We start from the raw sequence: 22,900 nt of genomic DNA on the forward strand, positions 1-22,900 counted from the left end.
CAGCAATGTGTAGTAAAACTTGTATCTTACACCTCCCCTGGGACAAAAGACACTCAAAGCCGCTGCACAGGTTGATTCTGTGATTAAGAAGGCATATGGTTCATTGGCCTTCATCAACCAGTTTAAGAGCCAAGAGGTAATGTTACAGCTAAGTAGGACCCTGGTCAGACCCCACTTGGAATACTGTGCTCAATTCTGGTCACCTCACTAAAGGAAGGATGTGTAAACTATATAAAGGGTGCAGAGGAGTTTTACAAGGATGTTGCCTAGATTGGGGAGCATGCCTTATGAGAACAGCTTGAGTGAACTTGGCCTTTCTCCTTAGATTGGCAATGGATGAGATGTGACCTGATAGAGGTGTATAAGATGAGATGCATTCATTGTGTGAATTATCAGAGGCTTTTGCCAGGTAATTTCTAAAGTACGTACATGTTTGGCACAGCATTGTGGGCTGAAGGGCCGGTATTGTGCTGTAGTTTTTCTATGATGTATGTCTAAACTGCCCTCCACTCACCTTAAATGGATGTCCTCTGATATTGGTCATTGTCACCATGAGAAGGAACTGCTGCCTGTCCACTCGGTCTATGCCTTATACACCTCTTCTACATCACTCTACCAAGTTATTTCTCACCCTCCTTTGCCCAAAGAGAAAATCACTGGCCCACTCCACATTTACTTTTCCTCATAAGACGTGTTCTTTGATCCAGGCAGCATCTTGGTAAACCTCCTCTGCACCCTCTCTGAAGTTTCCTCAACTAACCAACAATGAGACAATCAGAACTGAACTAAATTCTCCAAGTGTGATTGAACCAGAGTTTTATAGAGTGTAACGTTACCTTGTGGCTCAGTCTTGTTCATGTGTAGAAGTGTCCAAATGTCAGGAATTTTCAACCTGGGAATGAATTCAATAGTCTTTTATCCTATACATCATACCCCCAACAGATCTGCTTTTTAAACTGACATTCTTCCACTCTTAACCTAGATCTGAGGAGTGGTGCCTGACCTGAAACTGTGTTTAATGAAAGGTCCCTGTTATGGTTATGGCTCCAAAACTATAAACAAATTCAACAGAAAATGAGAAAGCTAAGAAATGTGAATCTCAGTATGTGTTTTTACCATGTGAGGCTTGCACGTAAATGTGGTATTATCCTGAAATAGGCAACTCTAGTCTTTTACTTATAAACTGTAATGAATTATTGCAACAAACAAGAATGCATAATCAGTATTTACAATATTGTTTAATGTTACATTGTCAGGCTGCAACTAGCGTATATCAACAGGTTGGAGCCCATAACCCAGAAAGGATGTGTTGTCATTGGAGAGAGTCCATTCTTGAAAGTTTCCCAAGAATGATTCTGGGAATGAAGGGGTTAATATATGAGGAGCATATTACAGCTTTGGACCTGTACTCAATTGAACTTAAAACAATGCATGGGGATCTCATTGAAAACTACCGAATGTTGAAGGGACTAGATAAGGTGGATGTGGGTAGGATGTTTCCTATGGTGGGGTTATATAAAACTTGAGGGCACATCCTCAAAATTGAGGGCTGTCCTTTTAGAACAGAGGTAAGGAGGAACAGAGGTAAGATAACTCTCTTTTGGCTAGAGAGTAGTGAATCTGTAGGTATTGTTAAGGTGGATTTTGAGAGGTTCCAGATTGGTCAGGGCATCAAAGAATATGACAAGAAGGCAGGTGTCTGGGTTGAGTGGGATCTGGGATCAGCCATGCTGGAATGGCAAAGCAGCTTCAATGCGCTGAATATTCTAATTCTGGTCCTATGTCTTATGGACTTATGGTGTTATCTCTTCTTTAGCAGAGTACCAAAACTGAACATAATACTCCAGGTGTCATCTCACCAGTTCTCTTGTACAAATGAAATATCATATTCCAACTTATCTACTCTGACTGATGCCTAAAGTCTTCTTCACTGCCTGTCCACCTCTGACTACACGGTCCAGGAACCATGTACTGAATTCCAAGATCCCATTGTTCTTTAACACTTCCTCGGGCCTGACCGAGCTCTGAGAAAGTCTGACTTGATTTGATTTTGGAAATGGAAAACTCAGCCCATATCTGAACTGCACTCTTTTTGCTATTACATAGCCCAAATGGCCAGCAGATCAAGTTCCTGTGTAGTTCTTCAAAATTCTGTTTACTGTCTAAAGAACTACCTGTCTGAGTGTCATCTACAAATGACACATTGTTTTCATTGAAACTTTGGTTAACCCAACAGGTTGTTACATTCTGCTAATTGCTCTTCCAGGAACCTATGAGTCAGTGTACATCAGTGAATATCACAGCGAGGGGAAGCTGTATCTTGGGGTATGGCAAATACACAAGTGTAATTCATTTCAGAGTATGGGATGAGATTAATGATGGAGCAGTCATGGAGAATACAGCATGACAATTCTTTCAGTGTAGGAATTGAATCTAATATCCTAAAAATTAACAGGATAAGAAGAAACTAGGCTTGCTTTCCTTGGAGCTTATGGGGTTAAGAATGGATATGATTGAGGGGTGTAACATTATGAAATGTACCGTGTTTATAGACAACAAGGATCTTTCCCATTCTTGGAGATGACATAGATTTAGAAGGGATTTGAATGAATTGTTTTTACCCAGAGACTGGTGGAAAAAGAGTCAAGTCAGTGCTTGTGAAGTGCAGAATGACATCTTCAGTCACATCTACATAGAAAGCTTTGGGCCATGTTTGGGAAGATAGGGTTTATATACAGTGCTGAGTAAATGTCTTCAGCACATGTAAAATAATGCTGTAAGATGAAGATACTTTCAAAAATAATGAAATGAGAAGTTTCTAAATAACACAAAAATGCTATAAAGAGTAGGAAATAGAAAAAAAAACTAAAAGAAATTCAGTATTGGGTATGGCAACACTTTGCCTTTAAACGTACATCAGTTCTCTTAGATACCCTGTTGAGAAGTTGTATAATAAAGTTGTCTGGTAGTTTGTCCCAAGCATCATAGAAAACTTGCCACGGTTCTTAATTGGCTTGCTGACATTTTATTTGCTGATAAACACTTAATTTCACATTGTTTATAAATAGATAAATGATAAAATAATTCCGTGTACACACAGAGGTTTTGTTGTTACTTTGAGTTTTTTTTACAGTTGTTTTAGGAGAAAACAGTGCAGTTTGTTAGCCATTAATGTGTATCTGCTTAAATTCTGTACTTTCTATGGTACGAGTACTGACTCTATTGCATCAGCTACTCCTGTCATCTGTGTAATGTTCACCCTCAGCAAAGGCTGCAGTGAGAAGTTCCGTCTTCTTTATTTATCTTAAGAAAAAAATATAGAGAAGTGCCAATGGATGCTACATAGAAATAAATGGTTCTGTCCTCTTTTTGCATTTCTCCATCACTTCTTGGAAAACATTTCAATAACTGTGGTTCAATATTCTGATGAGAACAAATGTAGAGATAGATCTTTAGTAAAGTATCTTTGTTTCAGCAACTAGATAACTGACCAACTATTTGGTGAAGAAAAGTAAAATGGCTATTTTACCGTTGTTTTTAAACCTAATGCCAATTGTGTGCACACTGGTGGGATTGTAGAACGTTTACCACTCTGTTGCTGACAAGTTATCCAAGAACTGCAGCTTTATAGGTTATTGGTTAGACTGCACTTGGAATATGGTGAACAGTTTTGTGCCTTTTATCTTCAAAAGGATGTTTTCTAACTGGAAAGGTGACCAAAGGAGGTTCCATAGAACGACCCAGCAATGAAAGGGTTAATGTACGAGGAACGTTCAATGGCTGTTGAGCTGTACTCACTGGAGTTTCGAAGAATGGTGGAGGTGGGGGGAGGAGTTCTCATTAAATCTTTTGTACTCTGTACCGAAGGACCAGGAACCTAAGTGAAGTGTATATGGAGAGGATGTTTCCTGTGGTGGGTGATTTCCTGACCAGCAGGTGCTGATTCTTTGGATTTAATTCCACAGAATGCTGTGGAGGACAAATCATTGGATATATTTAAAGCAGGGTTTGATAGGGTTCTGATTAGTAAGCGTGTCAAAGGTTATGGGGAAAATAGGGTTGAGGGAGATAATAAATCAGCCATTAAAGAATGAGGAACAGACTCAATGGGCTGAATGGGCTCAGGTTTAACAGGTCCAGATTCATAAGTGGGAACACTGCATCTGGAATTATCTCTGGCTCACCAACATCCATCAGATAACCCTGAGCTGAAGATGTAATGAGCTCCAAACTACTCTGGTGTTACTGCTTCACCTCCTCACATAGCAGGTAAAGGATATTATGTGATATTCCTCCTTCTCAGTGAGGCATTTCAAAGTTCAAAATTCAAATTAATTACTGAACATGTGCACGTCACCGTATTGTACCCTGATTATAATGACAATCACGCAGTTCAGCTTCTCTCACTTTCAAGACCCTTTATTGTACACTCATGGGTTACAGTCACAGATCAGTACTGAGAAAAGTTACACCTTCCATTTGCAGATTCACACCATGATGACCAAAGCAAGTTGCAATAATGAGCAGCTCACACATTTTATTCTGCTGCCAAACTTATTTCCATTGTTTGTTTTTCTTTAAGATCTTTGTACAGTGACCAGAAGTATTCATGATGTGTCGCTTTCCCACTCCATTTCTACAAGATGTGTTTTGAAATGGCCATAATCACACACCTTATCAAATTTCAACATATATATACTAAATTTCTTATCAAAGTACATTTATGTCGTCACATTCTACCCTGAGATTCATTTTCTTACAGTATGTCAAAGAAATACAATAGATTCAATGAAAACGGCACACAGATATGCACAAAAAACTATGTGCAAAGGAAGACAAAATGTGAAATACAATAAATAATAACTAAATAAATAAATAACACTCAGAATATGAATTGTAGAATCCCTGCAAGTAAATCAATATGCTGTGTTCAGTGATTATTTCACTGTTGGGGTGAGTGAAGTTATTCACACTGCTTCAGGAACCTGATGGCTGAACTATCCCTGAACCTGGTCATTTGGTATCGTACTTCCTTCCATTGACAGCAGCAGGAAGACAGTGTGTTTCGATGATGGGAGTCCTTGATGATAATCCTCCTGTCTTATGGCATTACTCCTCTGTTGGTGTGCTCACTGGAGAGCTGGGTTTTACCTGTTGATTGATCAGATCAGTCTTAACCAATCTCCATATTGACTGTCCCAGAGTCACGAATGGCTCTGTTTTTACTGATGCTTATAAGTCAATTTTACCCATATGTCAGAAAACATGACTGATATCACTCAGTATGGTGTCCATACCTCCATGGTTTTGTAATGAAATGCATCAACTGCACATAGAACTGAGAAGAAAGAGTAATTCTGAAAAGTGGAAAGGAAGAAAACTAGTTCTGTTATGTGTAGGAACAGAGAAAATGGAGAAGTACAGCACAGTACAGGCCCTTTGGCACACAATATTGTGCCACTGTATACTCCATGATCAATCCAATCCTTCCATCGTACATAGCCCATAATACTCTGTTTTTTTGTACTTGCATGTGTATGTCTGTCTGAGAGCCTCTTTGATGTCCGTTTTGCATCAGCCTCTACTACCGTGCCTGCATGGTATTCCAGGGACACCCCACTCACTGTGTAAAAAACAACTACCTCTTACACTTCCCCTAAATGTACCTCCACTCACCTTAAATCGATGTCCTCTGGGCTTGGTCACTGCCACCATGAGGAAGAGGTGTTGGTGTCCACTCAACCTATGCCTTATGCTGGACAATACTGATTGAAATGGAGTTTCATAGAGCTGTAACATTACCTTGTGGTTCGTGAACTCAATCCCTTCGACGACTGAAGTTCAGCACAACATTCATGTTGCTTAACATCCTTTCAACTTGAGCAGCAACTTTGGGAAATCTACGGACTTGAACCCCAATAAACCTCTGTATATCTACATTGCTAATAATGCTGTCATTCAGCTTGTAATCTTTAAATTCAATCATCCAAAGTGCATCACTTCACATATTTCAGTGTTAAGCCCAGCAGCGTCTCTACTTTTTGCGAAGGCTGGGGAAAGTTTATCTCCCACCCCCATCCTCATCACATTCTACAGGGGTTGCATTGAGAGCATCCTCAGCAGCTGCATCACTGCCTGGTTCAGAAATTGCACCATCCCGGATGGCAAGACCCTGCAGCGGATAGTGAGGTCAGCTGAGATCAGAGGGTCTCTCTTCCCTCCATCACGGACATTTACACTACACACTGCATCCGCAAAGGAAACAACATTATGAAGGACCCCATGCACCCCTCATACAATCTCTTCTCCCTCCTGCCATCTGGGAAAAGGCTTCAAAGCATTCGGGCTCTGAATGACCAGACCATGTAACAGTTTCTTCCCCCAAACGATCAGACTCCTCAATACCAGAAGCCTGGACTGACACCTTGCCCTACTGTCCTGTTTATTATTTATTGTAATACCTGCACTGTTTTTGTGCACTTTATGCAGTCCAGTGTAGGTCTGTAGTCTAGTGTAGCTTTCTCTGTGTTGTTTTTTTTTAATTACGTAGTTCAATCTAGTTTTTTATACTGTGTCATGTAAACCATGGTCCTGAAAAATGTTGTCTCATTTTTACTATGCACTGTACCAGCAGTTATGGTCGAAATGACAATAAAAGTTGACTTGACTTGACTTGAAACTCCACCTACTACTTCTCCATCCATCACTGCATCCTGTCTCTATCCTGGGAATGAACTGTACAGAATTCACTCTTACACATCACTCTTCTGACCAGATCTGCTTTCTAAACTGACCCTCTACCACTTTATTCCAGATCTGAGGAGGAGTCCCTGCCCTGAAACTGAGTTCAGTGATAATTTGCAGCATGAAACATCTATGCATATTCCTTTCCATAGATACTGCCTGATCTGCTGAGTCCTCCAACATTTGTGAGTGTTCCATCAGCATATAGGTGGAAGATAGGAAATCTGTCTGAATGGTTTCACAGCTCGCTCCCACACGACATCAGCAAAACCAAACAGCTGATTATTGACCGCAGGAGGAGTTATCCAGAGGTCATCAGGGCAATTATAAAGCAATCATGAGATTTTTTTTAAATCAAGAGTTTCTAAAATTACCTTTCTTTGAGAAAAAGTTTGTGTGTATCCACCTAGATTTTTAAACATCTAGGTGCAATATGAAAATGAAAAATATTTAAAATGAGCTACCTCTTCATGTCGAAGTTTGTACATTTATTGAATATGCTGTCCGAGAGAATGGTTGAGACATGCACAACAGCAACATTTAAGTGACACTTGGACAGCTCCCTGGATAGGGAAGGTTCAGTGGGATATGGGCCAAATGCAGGTGAATGTGTCTAGCTTAAATCAGCATCTCTCTCAGCATGATGGAGTTGGGATGAAGGGCTTATTTCTGTGCTGCACTGTACTCCACTCTATTGTTCTCCAGTTACAGTCAGCACTGAGAAAAGTATCTCCAATGATTTGTAGATTCACCCACCTGTGACTTGACCATTGCACCTCACAACAAGATACAACTCACTCATTTTGGTAGTGCAATTACTTGAGTCAATTTACATGTTCTCCAAAGGGGTTATCTATTGGTGGGTCCTCATGTGTCGGTAGAGGCTGATCCAGGAGTCACAAATTCTGGTGTAATGTGGGCAGGACTAAGTGGTGGGTGTGGTTAGTTGTTGGGTCTTGGCTCAGTCTCTCCTTTCACACCTGCAGCTTGTTCTCCGCGACACAGTGGAGGTTTACACTCATATAATGCATTTCCCTCTTAAAAAGATTTCCTCTAAGTGAATCTGTTAAGTGCATTGTCTTCCCAGTTTTTAGATATAATCTTGAATTTCTTCAGGCTGATTTTAACATTATCTTTAAAGCTAACTTTCCTTCAACTGGGAGTAAAGGATCAATCTGCCTGGGGAGAAGTTTAGGCATCTCAATAACGTGACCTATCCATCGGAGTTGGTGTTGCTTTATCGTGGTGGAGATGCTGCTTGTGTTGGCTCCTCCAGTATGCTGGTGTTAGTGTGTCTGTCCATCCCGCTGATCCTCAGGATCTGTTATCAGGTCCTTTGGTGGCATTGTTCCAGGATTTTCAGGTGTCTACTCCATACAGTAGTATAGGAAGTACAAAGGTTTTGCTTAGACCTGTAGGTCACGTTTTTAACACCATAACACCATAAGACATAGGAGCAGAATTTGGCCTTTCAGCCCATCTAGTCTGCTCTGCAATTCTCTCATGGCTCATCCCCGATACTTGTCAACCGCATATACCTGCTTTCTCACCATGTCCTTTGATGCTCCGACCGATCAGGAAACAATCAAAGTCCACCTTAAATATACCTATTGACTTGGACTTCACCATGTTCTATTGCAGAACATTCCACAGATTCGCTAGTCTCAAAGGGAAGTCGATGCAAGCAGTGGTGAGCTGCGGTGGAGGTGTAAGCAAGGCCAGGTTGTGGCAAGTGGTGTCAGGATCGAAGCAGATTGAGTCAAGGCAGGTTCGTGACATCCCTAAGAGAGGGGAAAATCTCATTGTCTGATTGTTTTAAGCACGAGGCTGAATTGGAAAGTTTGCGCAGGGAATGAGTCATGGTGGTGAGGTTCAGACCCTCGAGTGGTCCATGAGTGAGAGACGACCTGATGTTTGGATCATTTAAGCACTGGGCCAGATTGAAGAGGTCAGGGTGTTGGGACCGGAAGCAAGGCGAGGACTGGACTGCAGTGCCAGCTGCAGTGATGCCTAGATTTGTGATTGTGATCTTGTAACATTTACTCAGCTTAGGGATGAACTGTGGAAGTTGCCTGCTCCAGCTGCATTGATGTCGGGCTCTTTGTCATTGATGAGCCTTTGGTTCTGAATGCTAATTGTTTGAATTTTTTGATTCTAAAGTATGTTCTGTGCTTTGGCTGTTTGATGGGTTTTTTTTTGGTATGTTCTTTTGAGATTTGTTTATACTGTCGCCGCCTGTAAGGTGACGAATCTCAACGTAGTATACTTGCTTAGATAATAAATGTACTTTATTACATTAAACTTTGTACATGATCACTATTAGAGTATGCCTGAGCTCTGGGGGTAATTGTTCTTTTTCACAGACCTTCAGGAGCAGGGCATACATGTTGTCCAGGAGGGCTGGTCCCCTTTCTTTGAAGATTTCTACTGGGATCCTATCAAGATGAATGGCTTCATTACTGTTCAGGTTTCTGATGACATCATGCACCTCTTTCATATTGGAAATCCACCACGTCTTCTATCACAGCTCCCTGGAGGATTTTCTTTGTAATTTCTGGTTCAGCAGTGCTGTCATGGTTAAGAAGTTCTTGGAAGTGCTCTCTGATTGTTCATTGACATCCTGCTGATACTTTAGCAATTTCTTTCCCTCCTTTGAGTGCAGGAGTTTTAATCTGCAGTAACATGGTCTGTAGACTTCTTTGATGGCAATGAAGACATTTCTCATGTCATTAGAGACTGACAATCACTGGATTTCCAGATCTTTCTCAGTCCACCAAGAATCTTTTCACTCCCTCACCTCATGCTGGACATTTGCTTTGGCTCTGGAGTAAGCTTCTCCTTTATCCTTGCTGCTGATATCATTCTGCTCTGCATGAAAGGCGTTCCTTTTATTGGAGATAAGCTGTTCTATCTCTATGTCGCTACCAACCACACAAACCAGATATCTTCTGGACTTTTACCAAAGGATGTTTTTGCAGATATTGAGGATGGTGGATTTAAGCAGACACCAGAGTACTTTGATATCCTCTGGATATTCCTGTCAGGGGTTTTCCATAAACGAGGCCTGACAGTGCTGTTGCATGGCAGTATGAAGCAGGCCCTAGAGATTTAGACTTGGCCTGGTCTATTTCTTATGAACACTAGTCTATTTTCATGAGTCTGAACGACATCAGAATTTTTCATGTGTCTGACACTGGTTATTGTAGGAAAGGCAGATGAGCCCAGGGCATGGATCAACACCTGGAATTATGATTATGATATTCTAGCCATTAGTGAGACTTAGTTTCAGGGAGGTAGGACTGGCACTCGATAATCTGGAGTTCCTTTGTTATAGACCCTTCAGAGTAGAAGGGATTAAAGGTGTGGTGTTACTTGTCAAGGAAAATGTCACAGCAGTCCTAACAAGGTCCTAACAAGAGACGGTGCGATACTTGATCTGCTATAAGTGAATGATGTCGGTCAGGGGACAAAAGGTTTTGTAGAGGATCACTTTGCATCTGGTGATAATACTGCCATTAGTTTCAGTGTAAATATGCAAGATAGGTCTGGTATGCAGGTTGAGTTTCTAACTCTGTTGCAAGGAATGAGGTGAACCCAAACGCAGGACACAGGCACAGAGATTAAGTTAAGATGAAGATGAGGGCATGAGCATTGAACGGCAAACTGGAGGGTGTGCAGGAAAGCAGAAGGCAGGTAGAACTCTCTTGACATGTAGAAAGGAAAGCGGCAGTAAAAAACCTTTCTTAGCACGGAGAGATGGAGTTACACAGTTAAACCTCAGTGTTGAAGTAAAACTTAGAATACTTACCTTGAGTCGGTGGGAGGCCTTCAAAAATGAAATTTTGAGAGTAAAAAGCTTGTATGTGACTATTGGAATAAATGGAGTAGATAACAGGTATTGGTTTTCAAGAGATATTGAGGCGCTGGTTAAGAAAAAGAATGAATTTGCTGAGCAGGTAGGAAATATAAGGAATGAAAGTGAATACTTACGAAAGAAATCAGAAGGGCTAAATAAAGGTACGTAGTTAACTTAGCCGACAAGGTGAAGGAGAATCTTAAGAGATTCTACAGATGTGATAAGAACAAAAGGATTGCAAGGGACAAAATTGGTCCTCTGGAAAATCAGAATGATAACCCATGCATGGAGCCAGATGAATGGGGGGATCTTAGATGCAGTTTTCATCTCAGTATTTACTCACAAGACAGACACAAGGCTTATAACATTCATGCAAAATGGCATCGACTTCTTCAACTCTATAAAGATTACAGAGGAGGAGGTGTTTGCTGACTTGAGGGAAGATAGGGAGGACAAATCCCCAGGGTCTGAGAAGGTGTTTCATCGAACCCTGCAGGAGACAAATGCTGAAATTGCTGGGGCCCTAGCAAAAATAATTAAGTCATCCTTAATGACAGGTGGGGTCCCAGAGGATTGGAGAATAGCCAATGTTGTTACGATGTTTCTTTCCTCTCTTTTCTGTAAGTGTATACCTCAGATATACCACAGTGGTGGGGCTCATCAGCAAAAATGATGAAACAATGTACAGGAAGGAGGTCAAACACCTAGAGAGCTGGTGCGGTGACAACAACTCAATGCTTAATGTCACCAAAATCAAGGAGATGATCGTTGATTTCAGACGGTCTCAGCCTGAGCACAAACCCCTCAGCATCAGCGGCTCCACAGTGGAGAGAGTGCAAAACATCAAGTTCCTTGGGGTGCAGATCTCGGACAATCTCACCTGGTCCAGGAACACCACTGGGATTGTGAAATGAGCCCAGCAGAGATTGCACTTTCCAAGGAAACTTAAACAAGCATTACTCCCCACTAACATCTTAACCACATTCTACAGAGGCGTGGTTGAGAGTGTGCTGACCTTTTGCATCACAACCTGGTACATCAGCTGCAGTGCTGCTGACAAAAAGCCTTGCAGAGGGTGATTAGGGGAACAGAGAAGTTTACTGGGGTCTTCCTACCTTCTGTCCAAGACCTCTTTCAGAATCAATGCCTCCAGAAGACAAGGTACATCTCTAAAGACCCCTCACACCCTCTCCATGAACTGTTTGTTCTTCTGCCATTGGGTAAACCTTACAGGAGCATCAAAACTAAAACCACAAGGCTTCTAAACAGCTTCCTCCCACAGGCAGTCAGACTGCTAAATAGCTGCTCTGCCTGACTCCACTTTGGACACTTTTAACTTGCACTGGACACTTATAACTTGTTTTTAACTGACATGTGGCTGTTGTGTTTTACTATTTATTGTTGTGTTTACTATTTATTGTTGTGTTTGTTATGTTATGATTGCACTGCTCCTGGGAAACGCTGTCTCATTCTGCCCTGCAGAGCTGATGTACGGTTAGAATGGCAATAACGTTTTTGAAAGTTTTGCATCTTGAATCTTGAATATATGACTATATGATATCTAAGTACAATATCTGAAATACATCTCATGGAAATGTTTGTTTGATGATGAACTTTAATAAAAAATAAATTGCAAAAAAAGGCTCTAAAAGTAATCCAAGAAACTATACTATAGGTCAATGCTCCTGTCATTAATAGTGGGAAAGTAATTAGAAGGTATTCTAAAGGGCCGGAAATACGAGTATTTGGATAAGCATGTACTGATTAGGGATAGTCAGCATGCCTTCATGCATGGTTAGTCATGTCTACCCAATATTATAGAGTTTAGCTAGGAAGTTACCAGGAAAGTTGATGAAGGCAAAACTGTTGATGTGGCCTACATGGACTTTAGCAAAGCATTTGACAAGGTCCCACATGGGAAGTTCACCAAGAAGATTAATTTGATCAGCATTCAAGATGAAGTAGTAAATTGGATTGGTCCTTGGCTTTCTGCAAGAAGCCAGAGAGTGGTAGTAGATGGTTACATCTCTGTGTGAAGGTCTGTGACTAGTGGAGTGGCACAGGCATCAGTGCTGGGTCATTGATGTTTGTCATTTATATCAAAATCTGGATGACAGTGTGGTTACCTGGATCAGCAAATCCGCAGATGACACTGAGAATGGGAGCATAGTGGACATCTCTGAAGACGATCATGGCTTGCAGAAGGTTGTGAACCAAATGGAGAAAAAGGCTGGAAAATGGCAGGTGGAATTTAATGCAGACAAGTGGGAGGTTTTGCACTTCAGTAGGACCAACCAGGGTAGGTCTGACACAGTGAATGGTAGCGCATTAAGGAGTGCTGTAGAACTAAAGAATCTGGGAGTAAAGGTCAATAATTCATTGAAATTGGCGTCACAGGTGATAGGGTCATAAGAAAACTTACAGCACATTGGCCATGATGGAGGTATACAAGATGTTGAGTGGTAAAGATAGGGTAAATGCAAGCAGACTTTTTCCGCTGAGGTTGGGTGGGGCTATAACTAGATGTCATGAGATAAGGGTGAAAGGTGAAAGGTTTAAGGTTAACATTAGTGAAACTTGTTCAATCAGTGGGTCGTGATGGTATGGTATGGAATGAACTGCACAGCAAGTGTGCATACAAGCTTAATTTCCACATTTATGAAAAGTTTTGATAAGTTCATGGATACTTGGGATATGGACGGTGATGGTGCTGGTGCAAGTAGTTGGGAGTAGGCAATTTAAATACATTGGCATAGGCTAGATGGGCTGAAGGGACTCTTTATGTGCTGGACTTTTCTATGACTATGCCATGGAGGACAGGTCTGCCTACAATCTGTCCAGCTGTCATATTTGCCAATCATGACCTTTGTCATATACACATCATGGCAGTCCCTAGCTCGGCCAATGACATAATAAGTGAGATACCACTGTTTAGATCAGGCATGATGCCAAGATGCCTTCACTGTGTAATAATATTCATAAATACATAAGGAAAATGTTTGCCAATCTGAAATGAAATCTGCCGATGATGGAAATACTCAACAGGTCAGCAGCAACTATAAGGAAAACAACAAAGCTAAATTCATTTGAATAATTCAGGTCAACATGTTTCAATAAAATCATTATATTGAGATATCTTGATCTGAAGATTATTTGGTTCACTCTCCAGAAAATTTCCAGCCATTGACACCTTCAGGAGGATCTAGGACCCTGAATTAATGAGTGAAGTCATATTCTATACAGAATGAATGGATGCAGTTTTTATTGAAAACAGAATTTTATGAAGAAGCATTTTCATTAATATGCTTATAATTGTTTATTGAATTAACCAACAGTGAAAATAGTAATTTGAATCTAACCGAACAGATTTTAACATGAAAAGGATCTATTGCTTTCCTGACAAATATGACAAATAAACTTTTTTTGGGCTTCAAGCAGGTACAGGCATCAATTATAACTGACTTTTCAATAACAAACTCTGCCATCTTCTTCAGCGATGATGAGGAAGATCCCTGAAGAAGATGGCAGAGTTTGTCATCAAAATGTTGGTTATAATTGATACCTGTACTTGGATGGAACCCCGAGAAGAGATGTTAACGTGGTAAAAGAATTCTGAGCAGTTCATCATCATAAAAAGGTTAAACATTGATACTGGGTTTCTGCCGGAAATCTGAAAAAATGTCATAACATTAAGATCAGTGTGGGTGAAGTGTTGCAAGTGGATTTCAATTAAGCAAAGCCAGTATCTTGAAGCATGACAAAATTATTTTGTTTGATTTCAGCTTCATTAAGTCAATGTTTTAATGACTGAAGATTAATTCTGCATAGAAGTTCCACAAAGCTTGAAAACTGACATTTAATCTTGCTGGAAAACTCTCCTACAGTCGGTGTAATCTGCGAACATTCACTTTATCTCATGGACTAGGCTGTGAGGATCTGATTGATCAAGTCTCTGTAGAAACAAATGTGAAATTATCAGATTGATTGACACTGGGAACTATGCAATACTGTATGATGCTGTGTGCCTGCAATGTTGCACTCAGGTGATGTGTATGCAACAGCTTGTGCTTTGGAAATAAAGTGGACATTGACTTTGATTTACATTTCATGCGGACACCTCGCAACAGAGTTCTGAGTGAAGTACAGTGTCCAATATATTTTCTTGTTGAATACTGGACTTCATTCTTCACATGCACAGTGTGTGAAAACCTACTTACAGTATATCATCTTCATGCAACTTTGGTTTGACAAAAGGTTAAAAGTTCGACATGAATGTTTTTTTTTCTTTAAATGATAGTCATATTTGAATGAATTTAGTGTGAAGGAGGATGAAGTAACTCAATAGATATGTACAAGATGATAAGAGGCAAAAAATTGAATGCACATTTTCCAAGAGCAGAAATGTTTAACACAAGGGGGCATAATTCAAGGTGATTGGAGAAGTGCATTGAGGGAATGTCAGAGGCAAGTTTTTTTTAACACAGAGAGCTGCAAATGTATGGTACCTACTACCAGGGTTGGTTCTGGAGGCAGATACATTAGCTATATTTAAGAAACTCTTACAAAGATGCATGGCTCACAGAAAAGTTGAAGGCTATATAGGAGAGAAGGGTTAGATTGATGCCAGAGTTTGTTAAGAGGTCAGCACAACATGGTCTGTCAAAGGGCATGCACTGTGCTGTAATGTTCAATGTTTTATGTTCCAAAGCATGGAAACCATCGGGAGGATCTACTGACCTAGACTTACCGTTTTGTCTCTCGCGAACCATGTGACAGCGATAGTCCAGATGCCCAGCAGAGCAAAGAACAGCTAGCGTCCCACTTCCCATATCATGTAACTGAACAAAGGGGAATAGATAGAGAATCAGTGGCAGGAGAGGAGACACCTTTGCATTTCAAATATTTCCCTCCTGGTTCCTCTGTGAAATGAGTGAAGTGGAGCAATAAAAGCAGCAAGGCCAGGATAGTTCAGCTGGGAGATTAATCTCATGCTGGACTAAGGGAGGGAAGATAACCTATGATCATTATTTGGAAATGTAATTGCTGAAACACGACTGCAGATACTGTATGGTGTGACAGTACATAATGGAGATGAATTTAGCAATGGCAGGAAAGGAAATGATGAGGTTGGGTAACAACGAGTCTGGGGATTATCTAATGTCATTGAAAAGGTCCCTAGTGGTTAACAAAATGATTTACAACAGTGAGCTGTAACATTGGGTTCAATTCCTGCCACTGTCTGTCAGGAGTTTGTACATTCCCCCTGTGACTGCATGGACTTCATCCAGGGGCTCCAGTTTCCTCCCACATTCCAAATACATATGGGTTAGGGTTAGTGTGCTATTGGCATGCAATGTTGGCACTGGAAGTATGGCAACACTTGTGGGGTGCCCAGTAAAATTTTTGCTGACTTGATTTGATGCAAAATCATACGTTTGTCAGGAAATGTAGAGGAGGCTTGACCAAAATCGATCAGCAGAGACAGTTTAGCAGTAAACAATACTTCACTGATAGACCACAAAATAACAAGTCATGACAGGCCACAGAACAAGAAAGAACAGAAAATAAATGCAACAGGGTAAACTTTATGCATGGAGAGTGAACGCCAGTTGGTTTGATAGGTGAACGAGAACTGTGGATGATTACTGGGGTTAAATAATGAGTCCAGAATGAAAGGCAGGTGAATTCTATTAGTCAGGCGGAGACTGGGAGGTTCCAGCATGTGCAGGCCTGATAGCATTTCAACATATGTCTCATTGTGAGTGTGAAAAATATAATCAGTATTGCTGAAAGAGGACACAGATCTTCAGAAGTTCAACAATGAAACCTTATGGACAGGTGCTGTGTGAAAGCTGATAAATGATCAAGAATTAATTGAAGAAAGGAGTTGGGGATGAAATACACAGATAAATAAGGACAATTAAAAGAAGTCCAGAAAAGTAATCAGCAAAGTGACTCAATAATCTCAGTATCCCTTGGGCACCATGGCAACATGGCAATTAGCATGACACTATTACAGCTTGGGGCATCAGAGTTCAATTTTAATGTTTTTTGTAAGGAGTCTATATGTCCTCCTCATGGAATGCGTGGGTTTTGCATGGTGCTCCAGTCTCCTCACAGAATCCAGAAATATGTCTGTTAGTTGGTTAGTTGCTTATTGTAAATTATCCTGTGATTCGGTTAGGGTTAAACTGGGGGTTGCTAGGCAGTGTGTTTTGAAGGGCCAGAAGGGCCCATTCCATTTTGTATCTCAATAAATGGAATACATTAAATATACAGTGATAGGTATGGTAATGGAGGAATCAAAATCAACAATGCACACGGGGCTCACTCGTAACCCAATGGTTAAAGAGCCCATGAAGTGAATCTGAAAATTCGAGCATTTAGAACAGGGGTTCCAACTTGCTTGTTCAAACAGAGTGTAGGAGACAGCAAAGTGTGCAAATACAAAAAAAAAGAAATAATAATAATTAAATAAGAAATAAATACTGAGAACATGAGATGAAGCATACTTGAAAGTGAGAATATTGGTTGTGGAAAAAGCCAAGGAAAAAAGGTGCTGGCTATTCATTCTGCTTATGATTCCTATCATCTTGTGCAACTCTATCAAGTCCCCTCTTATTCTCCTTCTGTCCAAAGCAAAGCTACATAGCTCACTCAGCCTATCCTCATAAAACATGTTGTCTATCCCAGGAAGCATCCTGGTAAATCACTTCTCAAGCTACTATGTCCTACGATAATGAGGTGACCAGAACTTAACACAATACTCCAACTGCTTTGCTTAAATTATTAAAAGTTTTGGATAAGAAGATTATCTTTGATCATGGGTTTGATACCTATACTAGAAAATCAGAAATAATCAGTTTCCAATACATGATTACATTGAAGTTAATCATGTCAAATGTGTTTAACACCAGTTAAAGAGAAACAAATTTCTCTCCCAACTGGCTCTATTTGGAAGCAGTAGCAGTGAAACCACATGTAGAGAAAACCTTATACTTTACATTTTATCTGATGAAGATCCTTCCCTTTGTTCAGTTGTCATTGATTCCATTACAGTATTTTCACAGAAATGAAATGGCCCTGTTAAAAGAAAATAAAATTCAATTTCAAACAAGCGAAGATCTGCAGATGTTGGAGATCCAAGCAACACACACAAAATTCTGGAGGAAGTCAGCAGGCCAGGCAGCATCTATGGAAAAGAGTAAACAGTCGACATTTTGGGTCCAGACCCTTCGTCAGGACTGCTGAAATTCAATTTCATCTGCTTTGTATCTGCAAGAACAAAAGATCACAATTGTTGGAGCAAAAGTTACATGGGCATGGTGGACCAAATGTGATCTGTTACTCAATGAACATTTAAAGATTAAAGATGTGATTAATTTGTGACATGTTCATCAGAACATACAGTGAAATCCATCATTAATAACAACCACCAACATTTGTTTCTACTGTAAATGTTTGCATGAAAACCTGAGTCTGTCACGTCTCGCTGCATTTGATTCAATGCAAACCATAAAAGTATGCAAATTACTTTCAGAATTGAGTCACAGGCACAAAGTCAGTCATCACTGGAGCTGATTTAGCAGACCGTTAATTGCAGGTGGCAGTCTCAGATCAGGACAGAGATAAGTCAGCCTTGCGGTGTGTTGACCTGAACAACAGGCCTGTCTCTCACCTATGACGGACATTCCTGTACTCAAAAAGTTCTAAAATTAATGCTGACCATGAGACAATGGGACCATAAGACATCGGAGCAGAATTAGGCCATTCAGCCTATCCAGTCTGCTCTGCCACTCCATCATGGCTGGTTTGTTATCCCACTCAATCCAAAACACCTGCCTTCTCTCATACCCTTTCATGCCCTTTGAAATCAACAAATTATCGAGCTCTGCTTGAACTGTACCCAATAACTTGGACTCAACAGCATCTGATGCACGAATCCCAGAGATTCACCCCCTCTGGCTGAAGAATTTTCACTTCACATCTGTTGTAAAGCACGTCCTCCTCGTGGAATGCGTGGGATTTCCACGAGTGCTTCCGTTTTCTCCCACAGTCCAGAGATGTATCAGGTAAGTTCATTGGTCATTGCAAATTGCCCTGTCATTAGGTTAGGGTGAATTGGTTTTGTTAAGGTTTGCTGGGCTGGTGTGTCTCGAAGGGTCAGAAAGGCAGAATCCGCAATCTATTGCTAAATAAATAAAATTAAATGTTGTGCTCTGAGACTGTGCCCTTTGGTCCTGTACACCCCCACTACAGCAAAACATCCTCCCCAAATCCACTCTATCTTGGCCTTTCAGTATGTTTCAGGGTTTATTGAGATTCCCCCTTATTCAAAGTCAAATTCAAAGTAAAAATATGTTATCAGAGTACAGACAGGTCACCGCATGCAACCCTGAGATTCTTTTTCTGTAGGAAATCTTAGAAAATCTACAGTACAGTAATTGTAAGCTGGATCAATGAACAACAAACTGGGCAAACTCTGACTTTATTGTCCCCAAACTTTGCCACAGAGCCATCAAAACCAAATCATTCCACAAAACGTGAAAAGAAGCTGTCCCAACACAGTCCACTACAGAACATCATGAGTCACAGATAGGCAACCGGAAAGGGGCCCTTTATTCACTCTCTTTCTCGCTTGTCAGTCAACCAATCTTCTTTCCCTGCTGGAATCTTTTCAATAATAATGTGGCTTCTTATCTCATTTTGCAGCCTCATGTGTGGCATCTTGTCAAATGCCTTCTAAAAATCCAAGTAAGCGACATGTACTGACTCTCCTTTGTTGATCCCACCTGATACTTCCTCAAACATATCCAACAGATTTTTTAGGCAAGATTTCCCCAACAGGAAATCATATTTTATCATGCACCCTAAAACCTCAGCCTTTGAAATGTCTTCCCAAACATGGAAGTCAGGCTAGCTAGTCTGTAATTCTCTTTCACTTACCTACATCTCTTCTTCAAGAGTGCAGTGCAATTTCCAATTGTTCAGTCCTACAAAACCATTCCAGAATCCAGTTATTCTTGAAAGATCACTACTAATGCCTCCACAGTCTCTTCAGCTTCCTGTTTCAGAGCCCTAGATTGCAGTATATCTGATCCAAATGCCTTATCTACCTTCAGGCCGCTCATCTTCCCAATCACCTCACCTTAGTAACACAGCTACCCTCACTTCTGCACCCTGACATAGCTGAATTTCTGTCACACTGCTTGTGTCTTCTTCAGTGACAAATTATGCAAAATACTGAATAAGTTTGTCCTCCATTTCTTCATCCCTCATAACTACTTCTTCAGCATCATTACCCAGTGATCTGATATCCACTCATGCTTCTCTTTTACTCTTCACATATCTGAAATTCTTTTGGTCTCTACTTTTATATTATTGGCTAGTTTTCCTTCATATTTCATCTTTTCTCTCCTTATTGTTTTTCTTGTTCCCTTCCCAATTCTCTAACTTAACACAAATTGTTTGCTATATCATATGTCCTCCCTTTTATTTTTATGACAGTGTGACTGTCTAAGAACGCAACACCCATTCCAGCATCATTAATACAGAAACCAGAAGTATGAATGGAATGCTCTCCGTTTGTCTGGATGTGCAAGTCCAACTATGTGAAATGTGCTCCACATGTTCCTGGAGGAAGCAACAGACTTAACTGTTCATTACACTTTATTTCTACTCCTTGGAGGCTGTGATGTGTAGCTTCTACAAATGCAAAGAAATTCCTTACCCTCACTAGAAGTATAAGAGCAGCGGAAATACAGAAACAAAAAGAAATATTTAAGTTTATCCTCCCTTGAAAGTAGAACTTACTGGTGCCATTGATTTCTGTCACAAAACTCAGATTTCTTTACCATTCCACTGGATTTTATTCCAAGCCTATTCAAGGCTCTGCAGTAATAGCTATGGGCCTGGAGGTTTAAAGATTGACCAGGAAGAACCAGTTCATCAGTGTCTGAGATCTTTTGATCTTCAGATGAGTTTTTTTTTATGCCAAGTGTACTGAATGGGAAGGGATCGCTGGAGGGACTCACAGGACACTGATAGTGAACCCCTGAGACGTGAGACATTTGCTGGTGACAGATATCGAAGCACAGGAACAGACACAGGTTCTGTGGGAAAGAATTAAACAATCAGATACTGAATGAACACCTGAAAATCAAACACTCTGCTGCCACTTTATTAGGTACACCTGTTCACTAATGAAAATATCTAATTAGTCTATCACCTGACAGCAACGCAGTCCATAAAAGCATGCAGACATAACCAAAAGGTTCAGTGGTTGTTCAGGGCAAACATCAGAATGGGGAGGAAATGTGATCTCAGTGACTTTGACATGGAATAATAGTTGGTGCCAGAAGGGGAGGTTTGAGTATCCCAGAAACTGTTGATCTCCTGGGATTGTCATGTACAACAGTCTCTAGAGTTTACAGAGAATGGTGTGAAAAACAAGAAATATCCAGTGATCAGCAATTATGTGAGCAAAATGCCTTGTCAATGAGAGAGGTCAGAGAAGAAAAGCCAGACTGGTTCAAGCTGATTGATAGATGACTGGAAGTCAAATAACTATGTTTTATCACAGTGGTGTGTAGAAGAGCATCTGAACACACAACACATCGAATCTTGAAATTAGTCAGCCATAGCAGCAGAAGAGCATAGAGATAAACTCAGCTGACATTTTCATTAAGCTTTGGGAGTATCGAATGAAGTGGCCATTGAGTGTTTAAAGGCAGCAGCTTGTGAGGTATCCATCACATCCTGAGGCTTTCAGGAGAAAATGAAATTGTGACTGGGTTCAGTAACCTGCCATAGAGAGGGAAACATTTGGCACTGATATTAATGCAGAGAGAGTGAGGGGTGGACAGAGTCTGGACAAAGATCTTGTACTCTGCCCTGAGGCTGAGCAGGAGGAGGGGGAGATTGTTGTTCTACTGACACATCCACGAGATGGGTATTTCTCCATTCAACAAACGTAACCCTGGGATCCGCACATCGTCACTGCCCAGGACATCTAATGCACTGACCCTTCCCAGAGGAAACATGGATGAGACATTTATTTCACTGAAGGCACAAAGTCAGTCACTGAGAAACCTACCCTCAGATACTTGTAAATGTACATCAAACATTGGATCGACACCTGGTGTTGTAATTCCACAGCTGTACCATCCTGTATCTCCAAAGCGAAGATCCTCCATAGTAACAGTAAATATTCCCCGTTCCAGGTTATCTGTGATTAACATTCGTCCACTCCGTCTGTGTTGCCCATTTATTTCCACTAAAACTAAACATTGACAAGTCCATCCATGGCACCAATACTTTGTGTCTGAGCGGTACTTTGCTTCATAGTTACAATTGATTGTGATCGCTCTTCCCACATATCCTCCGATATATTCCTCTGCCCACAATGCACCTGAAACTGAGGGAGGCATTTTCATATTTGAAGGGAAAAGAGCAACTTAATGCAAACAAATATTTTTGAACTTGATGGTAAAACAGGTCCAGGTCGCGTCCCGCATGTGGCCCATGATGCCACAGCCAATGATTTTGGTGTGAAGTGCAGTCAGTGCCGTTGCTGTGTCAGTGCTCTCTCCCCTGTGTCAGTACATTGTGGGTTCACTTCCCACTCCAGAGTCCTGAGCAGAAACCCAGGGCTGACCTTTCACTGCTGTACTGAGAGAGAGTGGCAATATTGAATTATAAATTACCTCAGATCATGCTTAACTTTCAAATGTACACAAAGATCCCAGGTAATTTATTTGGGATAGATAGCACTACTGTACATGGAAGTTTGTGTGTGTTTCTTGCATTCCAGGGTTGAGTCGGGGGTTGGTACGATTATCTGAGTTCAGGTTTCAATTCTCTCCATGATGCCAACGACCTGACCTCCTCCTTACTGACAGACAAGTTTATAAGCTGCAGAAAGAAACCCATCATGATGTCTGAAACTGTGTCCTCTGGTTCTGATGGAAATTTTATATATTGTACCTGTCAAGTATTTCTATGTGCAGTTAGAAGGTGGTGCAACAGTGGTCATTACCACTTCAGTGTCTAGAAATCATTCAATTTCTGTTGGGATACATTGAGAGTTTAAATCTGATTAATTATTTCTGGAATTAAAAACCACATGTCAATAATGATAATGATCAACTACAAGATTGTCAAAATCCCATCTGGATTTTGGCATTTAGAGACAGTCATCTCTCACCACTCCCTACCCTGGTTTACCTTTGACTCCACATCTAGTAATGTTCTTTACTAATTGCCCCACTGAAATGGCGCAGGAAAGACACTGATATCAAG

General features: G+C 40.7%; 1 protein-coding gene across 1 annotated transcript in view; it reads right to left on the reverse strand.

The window, feature by feature from the left end:
- LOC132380891 (polymeric immunoglobulin receptor-like) overlaps positions 1 to 22,900 on the reverse strand; it is a 141,135-nt gene that overhangs the window by 35,359 nt on the left and 82,876 nt on the right. The window contains 4 exon segments of the mRNA XM_059949808.1: positions 15,348 to 15,438; positions 20,455 to 20,592; positions 20,594 to 20,712; positions 21,696 to 21,731. Of these exon segments, the coding sequence (XP_059805791.1) occupies positions 15,348 to 15,438; positions 20,455 to 20,592; positions 20,594 to 20,712; positions 21,696 to 21,731 (384 nt within the window).

The sequence above is a fragment of the Hypanus sabinus genome, chromosome 25, assembly GCF_030144855.1.
Source record: "Hypanus sabinus isolate sHypSab1 chromosome 25, sHypSab1.hap1, whole genome shotgun sequence".
NCBI lineage: Eukaryota > Metazoa > Chordata > Chondrichthyes > Myliobatiformes > Dasyatidae > Hypanus > Hypanus sabinus.